This window comes from Geosmithia morbida (genome assembly GCF_012550715.1).
Source record: "Geosmithia morbida isolate 1262 chromosome Unknown scaffold_6, whole genome shotgun sequence".
Classification (NCBI taxonomy): Eukaryota; Fungi; Ascomycota; class Sordariomycetes; order Hypocreales; family Bionectriaceae; genus Geosmithia; species Geosmithia morbida.
Genome location: NW_023336193.1, coordinates 565,292 through 581,776, shown reverse-complemented (window position 1 = coordinate 581,776; position 16,485 = coordinate 565,292). Strand labels below are relative to the sequence as shown.

At 55.2% G+C, this 16,485-nt stretch overlaps 4 protein-coding genes across 4 annotated transcripts; 1 reads left to right on the top strand and 3 right to left on the bottom strand.

Moving 5' to 3' along the window:
* Positions 1-2,192: 2,192 nt before the first annotated feature.
* On the bottom strand, positions 2,193-4,370 carry GMORB2_6646 (PWI domain; the record flags this gene model as incomplete). The annotated part of the gene is made up of 2 exons (XM_035468616.1): positions 2,193-2,285; positions 2,385-4,370. The coding sequence occupies 2 exons, from the start codon at positions 4,368-4,370 to the stop codon at positions 2,193-2,195; spliced, it is 2,079 nt and encodes a 692-aa protein (XP_035321750.1).
* Positions 4,371-5,651: 1,281 nt separating this feature from the next.
* Positions 5,652-9,262, top strand: GMORB2_6645 (histone deacetylase HOS3; the record flags this gene model as incomplete). The annotated part of the gene is made up of 2 exons (XM_035468615.1): positions 5,652-8,069; positions 8,135-9,262. 2 exons carry the CDS (start codon positions 5,652-5,654, stop codon positions 9,260-9,262), a joined length of 3,546 nt encoding a protein of 1,181 aa, XP_035321749.1.
* A 424-nt stretch (positions 9,263-9,686) lies between these two features.
* Positions 9,687-10,809, bottom strand: GMORB2_6644 (histidinol-phosphatase (PHP family); the record flags this gene model as incomplete). Its single annotated transcript, XM_035468614.1, has 3 exons — positions 9,687-9,905; positions 9,985-10,530; positions 10,648-10,809. The coding sequence occupies 3 exons, from the start codon at positions 10,807-10,809 to the stop codon at positions 9,687-9,689; spliced, it is 927 nt and encodes a 308-aa protein (XP_035321748.1).
* Positions 10,810-11,200: 391 nt separating this feature from the next.
* On the bottom strand, positions 11,201-14,238 carry GMORB2_6643 (uncharacterized protein; the record flags this gene model as incomplete). Its single annotated transcript, XM_035468613.1, has 3 exons — positions 11,201-12,647; positions 12,715-13,666; positions 13,761-14,238. 3 exons carry the CDS (start codon positions 14,236-14,238, stop codon positions 11,201-11,203), a joined length of 2,877 nt encoding a protein of 958 aa, XP_035321747.1.
* Between the last annotated feature and the right edge of the window lie 2,247 nt (positions 14,239-16,485).

Here is a 16,485-nt window from a genome sequence, read left to right as displayed (position 1 = left end):
ACGTATTCTGAGGGGTGTGTGATTGCTTCCCTGGCTGTATCATGTCTTGCCCTCTTCGCTCTCCTTCTCCCTCTCCTTCTCCGTCCTCTTCTCGCACGGCCTAACTCCCTTTCTAACCCAGATCTCCCCGATCGAATCCACTCCCTCAGCGACACACTCCCACTCACCATTGCCGCCATAGGGCTTGACCTTGCGCATACACCTTCCACCACCACCGCCTATGATCAGATTCCCGGGGCGGTACGACGGATCGGCCTCGATACGGCGAATGACGGAACCACGCACACGCACATTGTCAGGAATCTCCCGCGTCTCCCCACGTGCAAGGGGCCACCGATTGGGCTTCCATGTTTCCATCAGCTTGAGGATCCATCCACCTAGAGGGGGGCCACTCCGTGAATTTTCAGGTGGCTACGGTCGAGGCTTTACCTCCCGTCTCGAAACACAGAGAGCCGTATTCAGTTTGTCAGGGAAAGAATGAAAGAGTTGATGATGATGATGGCGGAGAAGAATGTCACGGGATGGGAATCTGGAAGAAGCTGGACATGTAAACTGTAAAAATTAATACAGGCAATAGCTATCGGTGGTTCTTTCCTGCTTCTGCACCGGATCCTACCGAGAGAAGGAAGGGCCGTCCCTAGTCTCCTTGCCCCTCTTTCCTTTCTTTCTTCTGTCTCTCCCACGTCCCTCGTTCTGCAATTCCATTCCATTCATAAGTTCATAAGACCGAATACCAGATGAGATCAGACCTAGCAATCCCCCCCCCCCCCCCCCCCCCTTCATCGTCTTCTCAATCATAAGACCTCAACGGCGTCTAGCTTGAAGAGTCGCGTTCGTTTATCCGACGAAGATACCTGCCCTGTGATACACGGTCGATATTCTCGATGGAATGCTCCGAGATGTGATTGGTGAGCATTCGTCCTCGGGGCTGTTGCTTGCTCTTATAGGTAGCTCCACATGCAGATTTCTTGCAAGTTCAGCAACGTTGCGGTATTCGAGCTCTCCATATTCGACTGTATACTTTTCTTCCAGTGGCCGGCGCGTATCCTGCAGCAGTGTTCTGAGGCGAGAGTTGAAGGGGACGATATGCTCTGAGCAGTACAGCTTGGAGTTGCAAGGTTGATGAGTCAGTATAGTGACGGAATATGTTTGCAGTGCATTGCAACGACACGCAATCTAGACGGCATCACATTACATGAATGTGCCCTCTCCCGGATTGCGTCTGACACATCGTATATTCTGCGCCTGATCTTTCAAAGCTTGCTCTCCCTGTAAGACCTATCCGCCACCCCATCTGCCCACCGCAGTGCCTCTTCTACGACGACGACACCCTCACTACCGCCGATCGTACCGTCCCTGTCTTGCGTATCAACAATGATATCCGCCGCCCCATCTAAAACATACAGGCCGTTGGTAGCAGCCGACATGATGGGCTTACCTCCGCCCGTCCCGCCCGTCCCCGCGGAGCAGGACACCATCCCACGCCCCGTGACTACGGCGCATCGCAGCTCGGGCTCCGCCTCGAACCACCCCCACAGCTCACCGAGCCGGTAGTGCATCTTCCGTCGACGCACATCTGCCCTCCCGCGTCTTTCGAGCGTCACGAGGAGGATGTGCCGTGCGGGACGGGATAGATTTACATCAGGGTCGTGAGGTGGTGTCTTGTTGAGGCTTTGTGAGGTGACCACCCTTTGGGGGGATGTCGTGTGCGCTGTGCTGAAGAAGTGTGGGCCGCTGCGGGTGTGGTCGATGCGTTGCATTGTCTCTTACCCTCTCCCGATGTTTTCTTCTCCCGTTCTGCGTCTCGTTTCGGTTCGTCGTTTAAACTCTTCTTACCACAGGCAAGGACCCATTGTGGAGTTGTATACGGGGAATTGAAACCGTGGCCGCTGAGTGCTTCTACGAGCTGCCTCATCGACCGGGTGACGTACTCCGTGTTGAATCTCCGCCCGGCCCTAGGCTCTGACGGCCCCGGCCCCGCTCGCCCCCGCACTTTTCCTGCATACATCCATGGGGCAATATCAGAGGAGTAATATTGATACCGCCAGCATACGTTTGATCATCTTCTTTTTCCTTTTTTTTTTTTTGGGTTGATATTAAGTGTGTTGTCTGATACAGCCATTTGTACATTCGCCCCTTTTCCTTCCCTCCTGCATCCAGTCTAGTTCATGATTGTAAAGCCAGCCATTTCCCTACGCAGGCAGACATCTCTTCTCCGACTCCGTAAAGAAGATGACCATGCGCCAGAGCTTCTTGACCAAGTCTTCGGCCTCGTCGTCCAATGCCTGTAATGTTGTTAGTAGAGTGCACAAGTGAGCAGAATAAACAGAATGCGAGGCCGAAAGGAGGAGATACGGAGGCAAAAGGAGGGAAATGTTACTCACCCCTTCGAGCTCTTCTGCCAGAGCAGCCGCAGACCCATGATTCCGCAGGTGCTCCTCGACCGTCTCGACGAGCATCTCCTCCTGCACACCGAGGTACTCGACAATCTTCTTCTCCACAAAGGGACGCAGCTTGTCGCGTATCACCGTGTCGTCCATATAGTCCCACTGGACCTGCCACCCCCACAGGCCTTCCTTGTCCGACGGTATCTCCTGTGCTAGGGCCCTGATGGCCTGCGAGATTTCCTCATCCGTCATGCTGGCCGTGGCCGACGTCGGCTCGAACTGGATGGGAATCAGCTGCCTCTTCGTTGAGGCGTCGGTCTCTTCGTCATCCAGGAGACCCTCCACCTCGGCGATGGTGCGCCTCTGCACGCCGACTCGCGATGCCTGGGCCTTCTGCGCCGCTGCGCCGAGCGACAGCTTGAACGGCTGGGGAGCCGCCGCCGCCGCCGAGTCGGGCTGCTGCTGCTGCTGCTGCTGCTGTGACTCGCGCCGCGGCGAGCCCATCTCCTGCGCCTGTCGGTCCAGGAACGAGTCTGCCATGCCCCGTGCCCGCTCGGCGTTGGCCTGCTCGCGACGCATCTCTTCCTTCTCAGCGCGTCGGTCCGCCTCGTCCCTCGTCTCTTCGTCTACGCGGTCTAGCTCGCGCTTTCGAGCCCAGCCCGCGTGATCGCGGTAGTACGGGTGTGACTTGAGGCTGGCTTCGCGCTCATCGTTCCACTCACGCTCGCGCTCGAGCTGCTCCTTCTTCCTACGCTCGAATGACTCGGCCTCCCGAGCCTCGCGCTCTCGCTCACGCTCCAGAGCCGCCTGCCGAGATCGTTCGCGGTTGGACCATTTACGCTCCGCCTCAGCGTATGCCTTGTTCGCCTCGGCATCCTTCTTGGCCTTCTGCCTTGCATAGAGCTCCTCATCATCCATGTCCGCGTCCTGGTCCTGCTGGTTGATCGAGTACTCAGAGTTGGATACACCGCCATTGACAAAGGTGACACGGTCCAGGCCGTTCTGCCCCTTGGGACCGGACGGTGCGCCGCGAGGGCCGACGGGAACGCTGTTGGCACCGACGCCACCCTGAGGGTGAGTTTCGTGACGGGAGTGTCGCGGCGCTCCGCTCCGTTGTCGCTCCATCTCCTCCATCTCTTCCTCTTTGCGAAGTCGCTCCAAGTCCCGCTGGTTGCTGCGCTCGCGAAACGCCGCGATCTCCCCAGCCACAATCTCTCGCATTTCCGCCGGTATATCGGCCAGTTCGTCGTCCTGGGCCAGCGCAATGTTGACCACCTCGACCTTGTCGTCTTTGTCGACGTCTTTCATGACCACGTCGGCATCGGCATCAGACCCAGCGGGCGGGTAAAAGAGTTCATGAACAACCTTTTGCAAGGCATCCCTCGCTGTCTGCAGTCGCTGCCCAGCGACGGAATCCTCACCCTTGTCTTCCTGATATGCAGCGAGGTACTTGAGCGACGCAGGATCAACCTTGACTTGCAGAACCATCTTGTCAATTCCTTGGAAACTGTCGTCCGTGGGGGGCTCAGCAACGGACTGTTGTCGGACGAGCGGGACCTCGACCGTCTGGTCCACCAGAAGCTTCACGGCTGTTGCTAGCGATTCAGTATCATCATACATAGCGAAGCCAAACTTGGCGCCAGCCTTCTGGGGGGCGTCAGGTGTGCTAGACGCTGCGTCCCAGCGCTTGAGCTTCCCGGCGGCGCCGAGGAGCCTCTCCAGGCTGTTGCCGATACGAAGGCTCTCGGGGATGTCGTGGACGAACAGAGACCGGAGTTTCTCCTCGCTGGAAGGCGGAATCAGCGTCTGAACCTGTTCTCTCTGGTGCCTGCCACCCTGATCGCCGCCCCTGTCCGCACCAAGGCCAGGCCTACCGTGGCTCGGCCCATGAGGCCTGTCTGGTTCCTGGGAGGCCGGCATGCTAGGCTTTCCAGACCCTGTACCTAGGCGGATGACAGGGGCACTGAAGTTGATATTGGGCATGTTCGGCGGGGGTTGGAAGGATGGGGGGAGGCCGCTTGGACGATTAGCTTGAGAGGCGTCATGCTGCTGAAGCCCAGGAGGGGCCATTCCCGGAGCGGGAGACATGCCTGGTGGAGGTACTGTCGACCAGGTTAGCCGTCGACGTATGGATATATCTCTGTGGTAAACGAGTTTGAAGACTCACCTAGGCCAGGAGGGGCACCCATCGCTGGTGGAGCAGCCCCCGGATAGCTACCGTAGGCTGGTGGCGCGCCGTATTGATGGTGTCCTGCGGGCAAAGACGAAGGGAGGTTAGCGGCTTCGCGGCTATCGACTACCATCGGACTCAATCTGCCCGGACTTACCGCGTCCATATTGGTTGTAGGCCATGGCCTCTAGCTTCCTGCTGGCTTGCAGTTTGCTTGGCCCCCTGCAGGCACAGACGATATCGGCGAGCAGCCGCACGACGTTGAAGGGCTGTCGCGGTCGCAAGGTCAAGGAAAGGCGGTGGATTGAACTTAGACCTGCCTCTGAACGGATGCTTGCAGCCTCGATATCTCACAGCCTATCATCGATTTGCTCGCCTGGTTCGAATGTGTCGTTGTGCGAATCGCGCCGAGATGCACGTGCGTCAATCAGTTGCTGGTTCGTGCAGTTCTGGCCGTCGCATCAAATTGAGAGTGCGAAAGAAGAAAAATGGCCCCTCCACAATTAGTAGCTGGGATTGGATATTTCTTAGTCAGCCAGTCAGCATGCGAAATTGCGACGTCATGAACAGGTGAGGAGTATTTCAACAGGGGATTGGGATGTGATATCATGCGTCGGTTTTTCTACAAGGGAAACTTGCAGAGCGATACAGAATCATACAGATCGATATTGCCTGGCTACTATTGCACTTTTTATCATTATCATTCTCGTTTGAAGAAGCCTCTGTGTTGTTATCCGATCCTTCATATAAACGTACCGTATTCAATCACGTGCTTTTCGCGTCACCGTTGTGCAAGCCAGGCAAGTGCGACGCGTTTTACAGGGCCCCCCTTTCCTCTTCAGGAGGTGGGGATTGTTTTCTTGAGCTAGAAACTAAACAACGGCAACGGGCGTCAACAATCATCATACATTCACCTACATGCACCTACTAGTAATACATGCACTCCGCCGCCCCGCGACCGCAGGTCCCGAGTTCTTCTCGACAGTAGAGCAAGAGAAACAGGCCGTGCTATTTCAAATACTCGTATAGACCGTGTCAGTCTATTGTTTCACGCTCCACCGTCTCACAAGCCTATTCACAAATTCCTTCCCGCCATGGCCTCCTCATTTGGTGACGCACCCAAGTCTCGACGGTCGAGCATGAACCCCGCCACCGACGACGGGTCGGGTGCCTTGACATCGTCTCTCAGCCAGCTTACCATATCTCAAGATGGTTCCTCCGACTATCCATCTTCTAGGGAGCCGAGGCCGACTATTGCTCGCAAACAGTCTACACCCACGCCTCTACGACCGCCTTCGTCTACTTCGAGAGTCCGCGGCTCTTCTCGCAGCCCCTCAGCCGGCCCTCGCTCTCGCGCCAGCTCTCCCACACTTCACCGCAAAGCTTCGATGAACTCGCTGCACTCGGCTAATGGCGTCGGACCCAGCCAGCCTCGACTTCGCCGTGCCAGCTCCGGCCAGCCCCTGTCCCCTGGCCCTAAGCACCCCCCTTCTCCCCAGTCTCCTGTGCAGGAGAGGGCACCGCTCATGACTCCAGCTAGTGTTGCCGCCGACTGCCTGAGGGCGGAGCTCGATGCGCACCACGGTGACAGCTCCTCACCGCTGCCGTCCCCCGAGCTAGTCATCATCCTCAACGATGCCGTCTACGGTCACCGCTTCTCTCGCCCGCGCACCTCGAGAGCGGCGCTCAACACCATTGTCGAACGGCCCGAACGCATCAAGGCTGGTGTTCTCGGTATTTCGCTGGCATACATTCGTCTCGGACAGCGTCACAGTGACGGTTCCGTCCCATTGCATCCAAAGCGGGACCCCCAGGCTCTCCCCAGTATCCCTTTCCGTATTCGGAAGACGACAAGGAGACTTGCCCTTCTTTCACAGGCCGTTACCAACGTCCATGGGACTAGGTGGATGGACGAGCTCAAAGCCATGTGTGAATCGGCCGAGTCCAAGCTTGCCATGGGTGGCAAGGAGCTGGAACGCCGACCGACGAGCAGAGGCGGAGACGACGCAACGCCTGCTAAGCTTCATGAGGGTGACCTCTACCTCTGTTCCGAGTCTCTCGACGCCCTGGAAGGCGCCCTCGGTGCCGTCTGCGAGGGTATCGACACAGTCTTTGGCCCCGGGCCTCGCCGTGCCTTCGTTGGCGTCAGGCCACCCGGCCATCATTGCTCTGCGTCTCACCCCTCGGGCTTCTGCTGGGTTAATAACGTCCACGTCGGCATCATGCATGCTGCTCTCAACCACGGGCTTACTCATGCAGCCATCATTGACTTTGACCTGCACCATGGTGATGGGTCCCAGTCCATTGCTTGGGAGCAAAACAAGCGATCCGTCTCAACCACCAAGAACTCCGCCCAGTGGAAGAAGACGTCTGTCGGGTACTTCAGTCTCCACGACATCAACTCCTATCCCTGCGAGGGGGGTGACGATGAGAAGGTCAAAAATGCCAGTCTGTGTATCGACAACGCACACGGACAGACAATTTGGAACGTGCACCTCCAGCCGTGGGCGACGGAGGAGGAGTTTTGGGAACTCTATGAGTCCAAGTACACAGTAATTTTGGAAAAGGCACGCCTCTATCTCAAGAATCAGGTACGGAGGGTGCGCGCCCTGAATCTCGAACCCAAGGCTGCCATCTTCTTGTCGGCCGGCTTCGATGCCAGCGAGTGGGAAAGCCAAGGCATGCAGCGTCACCAGTCCAATGTCCCTACCGACTTTTATGCCCGTATCTCTCAGGACGTTGTTAAATTAGCTGCCGAGGAAGGCTTGGGCGTCGAGGGCCGCGTCATCAGCGTGCTTGAGGGAGGTTACAGTGACAGGGCCATCGCCTCGGGTACATGTAGTCACATCTCAGGACTTGCAGGCAACCAGAGACTAGACTCAGTCCCGACGGGTATCGACAGCCTCGGTTCGGAGATGGGCAGAAGGATGAACGGCCTCGGCAAAGAGCCCATCTATGAGGCGGACGAGGGACTTGCATCGCTACACCCTTACAACCCTTCGTGGTGGGCCGGGCCACAGCTGGACAAGCTAGAAGACCTTATGGCAGGCCCCCCTGATATCCCCAAGAAGCCTCGCCAGGTGACGCCTTCGACCTACTCGTCGCCAACTCAGGCCTCCACGGCCAAGGTGGCAGGCCCCATCAGGATGAGACGCAGCTTCTCGGGTCTGTCGGCTGCTAACAAAGCCATGGCTATCCAGCCGCCGTCACCCCCACCGCCTGAGGTCCCCTGGCATGTTGCCGCCCACGAGCTGTCTAAGCTTCTCATCCCTGTCGACCGTCAGACGAATAGCTGCAAACACGAGGACCTCAACGCTGAGGCCACCCGTATTCGCCAAGCACGCCAGGCTACGCTGGCCGGAGTCACTCCCGCTGCCACGCCTGATCGATCGTCCTCCAGGATGGCGCTGCGTGGTCGCAAGCCCAAGTCAACACTCCCCATTGATGAGGAAGAGCTGAAGACGAATCGGCGCAGAACCGTCGCCACCACAACAGTGGCCACGCCGGTGAAGGTAGGCGTCTACTCCTTGCCCTCAGTATCATAAGGCTCGATATCAGATGCTAACTCTCCCTCCAGGGGACACATCGTGATCCTAAGGCTCTCCCGGCCGCCCCCCAATCCGCTAGACGCAGCACTAGGAGAATGAGCGGGGCCTCTACTATGCCGGTTACTAGTCCGACAGACGAACTGCCACCTTTGCCTAGCAACAATAGAGACTTTCTTCAGGAACAGCAGCAGCCGGCGGCGGAAGCGCCTGCGCAGACACCTGTGCAGACACCTGTGCAAGGCCCTGACCCATTGCCGATGAAGAAGACGAGAACGCCGACGTCAACACGCAAGGAGCCAGCAGCCAAGAGTGCACGCGCAGCAAAGAAGACGACGACACCCATTGGTGAAAGGGACAGCAAGCCATCGGATCAGCGGGCTTCCACGACTTTGGAGAATACGAGCGAAGACATGGACAGCATCACTAGCGGTATGAAGAAGATCAAGATCAACCTCATCACCCAGTCGCAACGGGAGGCCAGGGAGCGTTCCAAGGCGGCGGCGGCGGCGGCTGCGGCGGCGGCGGCCGGACAAGCCGCCCCAGCGACAGGCCGATCGAGCAGCGCACGCTCTGGACGGTCAACGCCTCTTGCATCGCCGACGCCAGAGCTGCAGAGCACAGTTGCCTCCCTCGGAGATGGCACATCCGACCCATTGACCCCCGGCGGAGATGGCAACCTGCCAACTCCGTCAATCGCCGACAGGATATCAGCGTGGACGACGCCGGACTCAGAGCCGCCTTCCAAGATGAAAGAAGAGGTGGACTTTGAGTCCATCGACAAGGGTGCGCCCGCAACTGCCCTTCCTTCCCCCGGTCCTCGGCGCACCGGCACGCCCACGCCGTCTATCTATGTACCCCGTGTATCGGTTCAGCCCAGCAGCAGCGACACGCAATCCCCCATCGATCCCCCAGACCTCTTCATCCCCTACCAGCCAGAGGGGCCGCCTCCCGCGGCGGTGGCTCCCTCGTCCGAACCCCTAAAGTGGCTGCCTCCCAACATGACGGACCCATCTGCTGCCAACACGCCCATGCCATCGCCTAGTCCTGTCAAGGCCAAGAGGCAAGAAAGCCATAACCTGTTTCACTACACGCCCGGGAGTATTCCCTTTGCTCCTCGTCCGAAGGAGCCTACCAATACAGACATGTCTCCGCAGTAGAGGCTGTTGAAGTTTGAATGCTTTATGCTTGTTTCCTTCTCTTGTTGCTACGTCCAGTATTGCCCTCTTCCTTTTCTTTTCTTCTCTTTTTTTCTTTGAAGGGTTGGACCTGGTTTCTTTTCCCCTTTCGTCGGTGTTTTCTCTACAGTTTTCTCTACAGTTTTCTCTCCTATATTGGGGGATAAGCGACGTGTGGCTCGGTCGGATCTGCTGACTGCCGAAATAAATGATACCCTATGATTCCCTTGGCCCCCCTTGGAGCAATACTGTCGGCGTCGGTCTGTTTGAGTGTTTGTGCAGCATCACTTTTTTTCCTTTTTTCCTTCTGTCCCCCCCCCCCCCTTCCATTTTCTAGCTAGCAGGTTCTGTTACAAGAGATAAAAACAAAAATTACCAGTATTGTTTATGTGTGTACCGTGGACAATCAAGGAAAGGATTTCCTGAATTCGGAAATGGGAACGGCTGTATCCTTGAGGGTAGCACATCCTTCAGGGGATGCTGATGGCTTGCGTTGGAATGTCCATAGCTTGGTGACACCCAGGCTCTCAAGATATGTCAGGGCGCGAGAGTAGTTTGTTGCGATGTGGTCTTTGCCGTGGCTGTCGTCGGACATTGTGAATTTGCCATCCATGCTGACCCATAGCTGCATTTCTCAACATCAGTGGATGAAGGGAGAGATTGAAGAAAATAACCCGATTTTGATTTTCAAACAAAACACGCACCTCGGCAATTGGACGAGAAGGATAAGGCTCAGCGAGACCCTTTCTCAACGCAGCGCTATTACACTCCAGCCAACCACCCTGGCTCTTGATGAGGTTGAGATTCCTGACAATCTTGGACCAGACGCCGTCCCAACCCCGGACGTCCCTGGCGGGGTCCTGGCTGAGCAGACGGATGAGGTCGAAGTGGCCGACGACACGGGGTCTCAGGGCAGTCAACATGTCGTACTGCAGATCGTAGTAGTCGGAATAGAGGCCCTCCTCGGACCCTCCACCCGATGCGTCGAGGGCGGCAGCGTAGGTGACGGCATCGTAGTCTATGGGGAACCCGTGGACGTGGTGCACCGACCCGATGAAGTAGTCTATGCAGTGGGATCCCGAGGCGACGAGGGACAGGACGTGGTCCTTGAAAGAGGGCCGGATGAACTCTGCCTCGAAGCCGATGAGGATGTTGATCTGGGATGAATAGTGCGATTGAAGCCTCTGGGCCTCGATGAGGTACGATTCGTGACGGGACGAGAGGGCTGATAGGGCGTCGGGTTCGTCGTGCTGTTACGTTTTTGTTGTTGTTTTTTTTTTTTTTTTTTTTTCTTGTCAGAGTTTAGGCTCCTTCCAAGAGGGGGAAATTGATTATTGATGAGATGGGAGGATACTGATGTTTTATACCTCTTCGGGATAGAGATCTCTCTCTTCATATCGTGGCATGTGCTCGGTTAGTCCCATGGTTTTGAAACCAGCGGATATAGCATGCTGGATTATATCTTCTAGCTGATCCTTTGCGTGGCCAGGGCAGAATTGGCCCGAGTGAGAGTGCATTGTGAAGGCCATGATTTTTCTGTCCCATGAACGTCTTCTCATTCACGAGAGGCGTTCTGGAGGGGGGGGGGGGATGGTGCGGTTGATGTAGTAGACCTTGAGGATTCTCGACGTCGATGAGAAACTCAAGATGAGGGGTAGTTCTTCTTTCTCCGCCCCTCATTTTGTTACCCTACAGCTGGCTAGGACTTGGTCAATTCAAGTGGATATTTTACAGGATCATACCGAGTATTATGAGAGACTTTTTATTTGCTTACTATTCAAAATATATCATGATACCTTTTGAGAGTTCCCACAAAGGAAATTGAGATGCATCTTCATCGATAAATATCATGTTGACTTCCTTTGAAGACTAGAGGTAGATGCGAACCTTGGATGGTATGGATACACCCACCACACACCCTTAACTACAAGTAAACCACGTTCCACGCTGACCGTCTGGTGTAGAAAAATTCCGTCTTCTCACATCTCTTCCGAGGAAGGCAGCTCTGTCGCGTAAGGAGCTCTGCATCGACTCATCGGCCGAGTCCGGCACGGTTATCATGACCACGCCTTTCCCCTCCGCTTCCAGCATGGCACGGACATGGTCTAGAGAAGACTCCGGACATACCGTGACATCATCGGCCACCATGCCCATCAAGGGGTAGCCATCGTCCAGAGGGTAATAATTGAACAGAAGCATCGGGTCCACTGCCAGGCGTCTGCCGAGGGCCGACTCGAGAAAGGGCGCGAGGTTTCCGGCAACGCACGCCTCGTGGAGACTTATCTCGTCCTGCCCCTGGTCAAAGTACGTACGGTACAGCCGTCTGAGCTGCATTCGTTGTCGCGCATCCTCGCAGTTCATGAATCCGTAGTCGACCTGCACGGCGCGGAACGGATGAGCCGCGTCCGTGTATACGAACCGCTTCAGCTCCCATACGCTCTGGTACCATCTCCGCACCACGGCCATCAAGCCCCGAAAGTGGCGCATGTGCAGTATTGGATCCGCGAGCCCGTACTTTTCAAACAGCTGCACCATGCGGGACTCCGCCATGGCCTTCCAGAACTCGTCGAATGTGCACCTCGAGACGAGAAGTGCATATGCTCGAGCAAGTAGCTGTTCGGACGCGTCATCGGCAGCCGTGCAGAACCCGAGAGAGATCCAGTTGTCTTCGTCCGCACCTGGCTTGTACCCGTTGCGGATCTGGGAATAGAAGAGGACTGCCCGGCGCTTCTCCCGAGGCTGAACGTGCATGAAGGGTACCGCCCTGTCGTCGGGGCTCAGAAGCTCCCATACGGCTCGTCTCAGGAGGTAGTCGACGCCTTGACCTTGGCCGTTGGCTCTGAACCCCTCCTCGTTTTCCAGCCACCGCACGTCGTGCACCATGCCGGTCCCGCGGCACCGAGACACGAGTAATTCCTTGAGCCTGTCTTGTTCCATCGCCCTGCGCAGGTCATCCTCGTCGACGACCGAATGGACTACAAGCCCCTGGTAAATATCAAAGAGTCTCTGCTTATCGTGTGCCGAGGCAAAACACTCGAAGCCGTACTGTTGCAAAACCTCGTTTTCCTGGGGAAACTCGACGTCGTGGCAGGAAAGGATCAGGTAGTCCGTTGCATCTATTGGCCTGCCCAAGCTGCACCTGAACTTGTGCCGGTGCCGGTCGGATTGATAGCAGTCGATGTCGCAGTAGGTGGCCGCCTCGCACTTTTGACACGTGTAGGTGAGCTTGTAGGTTTCCTTGCAGAAGGCGCAAGCTGTTGGACCCCCGGATTCGATCTTCCTGCATTCACCTCCGGCATCTTCGGTATTCTCTACTGTCGACGCCGCCTCATCGCTGCCCTGGGTGGTGGAGAGACTATGTCCGGATCTAAGATATCCTGTTAATACGCAGAGCCAGGTCTAGGCACGGATAGCAAGCAGACCCGATGACCTACACCTCTTCTCTGTGGCGCCTGCGAATCCTGGCGAGCCACTCTGCCTCCCTCTCGGCGTTTCCGGGGCTCCCGGAGGCGATGTTGTAAAGCGTCTCGCTGTGTTCGTACCTGGGTGGAAGCTGAGCTGCCATGACCGATTCTTTTTCTGCATCCCTGCGAGGAGCTTCGATTTTCAGCCCCTCCTCCCGAAGAGCACTTCCCAGACGACTTGCAGCCGTGCGGAGCCTGTCATCGGTTCCTAGTCTGGACCACAGTGCTGGCGGAAGCGTCCATTGAGAGTAGCATTTCCCGTGATTTCCTCGACTTTCGAACCGTCCCATCTCCCGTAAAATGTGTCCGCACAGGAGACAAGTCTTTTTGCTTACTCCTAGATAGGGGAACGAGGTCCCTGGGGTGGATCTCCCAGAACCAAGAAGATAGGCCATCAGCACCATCTCTGCGTGTATATTCTTAGGCCTCCTAACTCTGTCGTCAAACTTCTTTCTCAAGCGCTGGGCTATGTCGATACCTGCGAACCCCAGAGTCGGTTCATCCAAGGATTTCCATGCCTTGACTTTCCTTGCCGGGAGGCTTTTGATCAGCAGGACCCTGGTGTGCCGAAACCCGCTGTATTCTCGAGCAACTTTGACGGCCACGTCGAGGCTGCTTGCTGGCCTTTTGATGAATTCCAGCTCTTCCCGGACACGGCGAAGCTTGTTGGGCACCAGGCTGGCCTCCAATTTGGTATTGAACCGGTCGTGATGAGACACACGATCGACCATCTTGGCAAAGGCAAAAGCATCGATTTCCCCCGAAATGAACCTACCACAGCAGCCGTCTCCCCTGAAGAATTCTATCCCGGTCGTCCCATTTTCGACGGATACCATGGATTTGACGTGATGGCGGATTCTCGGATCGTAATATTCCACTGAGGTCCTGTACAATTTGGAAATCATGGCTGAATCCAACTTGTCTACCGTATAGATCAGTATGATAACATGTCCAGAAAGTTACGGGGTTCCTTTCAAGAGAAAAAGGGCAAGAGGAAAAAAAAAGGATAGACGAACCCGGATCAGAGGAGGATATCTCGAGGACTTGGGCGAAGCATTCAAGAATCTTGGTATCCTTATCGGACCAAGTCGGCACGTGCGAATATGAGTTTCGAGCAGCTACGATAGTCGCCTCTTCATCATTGTGAACTATTGCCGTGCTCGTAATCAATGTAGGGTCCTTCTTGTAGCAGAGAAGCTCCGCCAGTCGGTCGAGGAAGCTCTTCAAACTTCTGGCCCCGTTGCTATCGTCGGATAGCGTATTGTGGCGATCTGTGCACCCATCTCTTGAATCTCCCTCCAGGTCGTCGTCTCCACGGTCCTCGTCGGTGCAAGGAGCAAGAGGCTCCCTCTGTTGCTGTTTGACCTCGCACCATGTAGCCAGTGTGGTTATCTCCGACTCGAGCCTCTCCGCTTCCCGGGCAGTGGGAACGTGCCCCTCCAAGGTCTCGCTGGAGCCTGGTGGTGATAATTCAACGATGCTTACGCGGGACATCACGATCGATCTCGAGGTGTTACCGCGCAAGAAGCTCTCAGGTAGCTGTCTCTTCGATCCCAACAGAAGATTTTGGAAGAGAGAATAGGCCCCGACGGATCTCGGCTGCCTGTCGCAGAATAAAAGAGATTCCTTGGGTGGTGCAGACAGATGATGTGTGTGCGAGACGTGCGGGGTCAGGAATCATGTGTTTCTCTAACACTTCCCGCATAGCGATGGTAATAGCACAATCAGCTGAACACCCCAATGCATATAAGCGTGTTCTGCGTGCATGTATGCGTGCATGTCTGCGTGCGTGTACTGGATGCGCGATGGTGTTGGTGGTGTGCGGCGCGTCTGGATACGTATGCAGGTGGGCGTTGATGCCTGGTACCATTATAGTCTCCCTCTTCCTTCGTTCCGGGGACAATAACAGACGAACTACTCAGTTTTCAAGGCCTTTTCATGTTGAAACTGTCAGATCTGGGGCGTAGCTGAGCTCCGTATAGATCAATGTCGATATATGCCAACGGAGAGGATATGTAGTGTCGTGACAAGAAATGGAGTATTGCACCTCCCCCCCCCTCCCCCCCTCCTTTTCCAGATCTTATCAAGGACACCCTTGGTTAGAACGACCGATGTCGATATTTACAGCGAACATCGGTGGGTTTCCGATCTAGCTTTTTGGAAATATGTAATACCGACAAGACCTTGACTAGGCACTTTGGCTTGCCCGGGAGTCTAAAACCTTGTCCGATGTCATCTGTTGAGCACGCAAGTCGCGGATTAGCTAGATAAGTTGCTGTATTACCTGGTACATCTAACCGATCGTCCATATGATGCTGGGATGATGGGCATAGGATATATATATATATATATACGTATACATGTAGGGACGTGTTTACAGATAGGCCTTCAAGTGCAATAGTCTTTAGAGGCAGGTGAACCGTCGACACTGTGTTGCGTTTAACAGTCTCGGCATGTTTTTGTCTGTCCGAACCATTCAGAATCCGCGGATGAGAGAGGCGGCTGTCGTCTTTCTGATGATATGCAACTCCATGCTGAAGATATCGCGCTCCGAAACTAGACGCTGACTACTCCGTATCCATGTCCGTATTCTCTCGTATATAGATTTGTCTATCCATCTTCCTCTCATCCCACCTTTCCTATAGAAGGAAAAAGAGAAACGGTGCGTAAGAGGATATGCGCGTACTGGGTGGAGATTGAGGCCTTTACGACCCGCCCCAACGAACATGTACGGGTAACATGAGAATCCGGAGCCCCGCGTTTCCCCTTTGTAAACGCCCGATCATGCGAGGAGAAGAGAGGGTGGTCGGGAACCAGTGGCTGGTCTAGTTAGCCAGATCGTTATGCAACAGAAGAATTCTAGAATCGCCATCAGCTAGAGCGGGATATAAGTCGCCTTCGTCGCAGTCATCCTTAGCTGCGTATGATACTACATGAAGACCTACATGCGCCTACAGGTACATCGGTATAAGAGCGGGGATGAAGAGATGGACAACAAAGCATGACCGTACACGGATAAGGGGATGTACGGAGTAGAGTTAATAATGATCTTAAAATCCCTCTGCACTGGAGGTCTGCATTTCCTTCTTGTCTAGTAATATAGCGCCAACTTCTATCTCTAAGGGGTTCCGTACGTTGAGACGTCTGTGCACGGAAGCAAGCAATGCAACATGCATGTATCATTGGCCCTAAGAAGATAGTCCCAGACGCCTAGGATGACTATATTCTGATATGAATGTGTATCAGGTACGAGGAAACACCATGACTGAATCTACTATGTGACTGTACCGAGTACCGAGTACCGAGTAACCCCTTGTCAACATCCTATCGCTGTCTAACTAGATAATGGGCCCACGAAGAGAGGGTGCATATTCTTATCTGACCTTGCCGATCAGGCGATTGGGAAAGCTGGCCACGTCCCACCATGTCCAATAGGAGAATAAGGTGTTTATCTAAGTCGTGTAGATAGCCAATATCCCTCTGACCATCCCGTACGTCTATCTGGAAAACTGGGCAGCCCACGCAACTGCACTGCCCAGTTTACGTCCTAGCTTCAATAACTCCAAGGTTGAGGCAGGGATCTTCCAAGGAAACTGCCTAGTACTCCGTATACAGAGCGTTATTACGACTGGAAATGGGGTGGTGCCAAGAGGGAGGTTATGCGTCTATTGTATCTTAGATATGTGGATATGATACCACCTTTTGATCGAGCGAGTTCAGAGGAAATCGCTCCTTATCTAC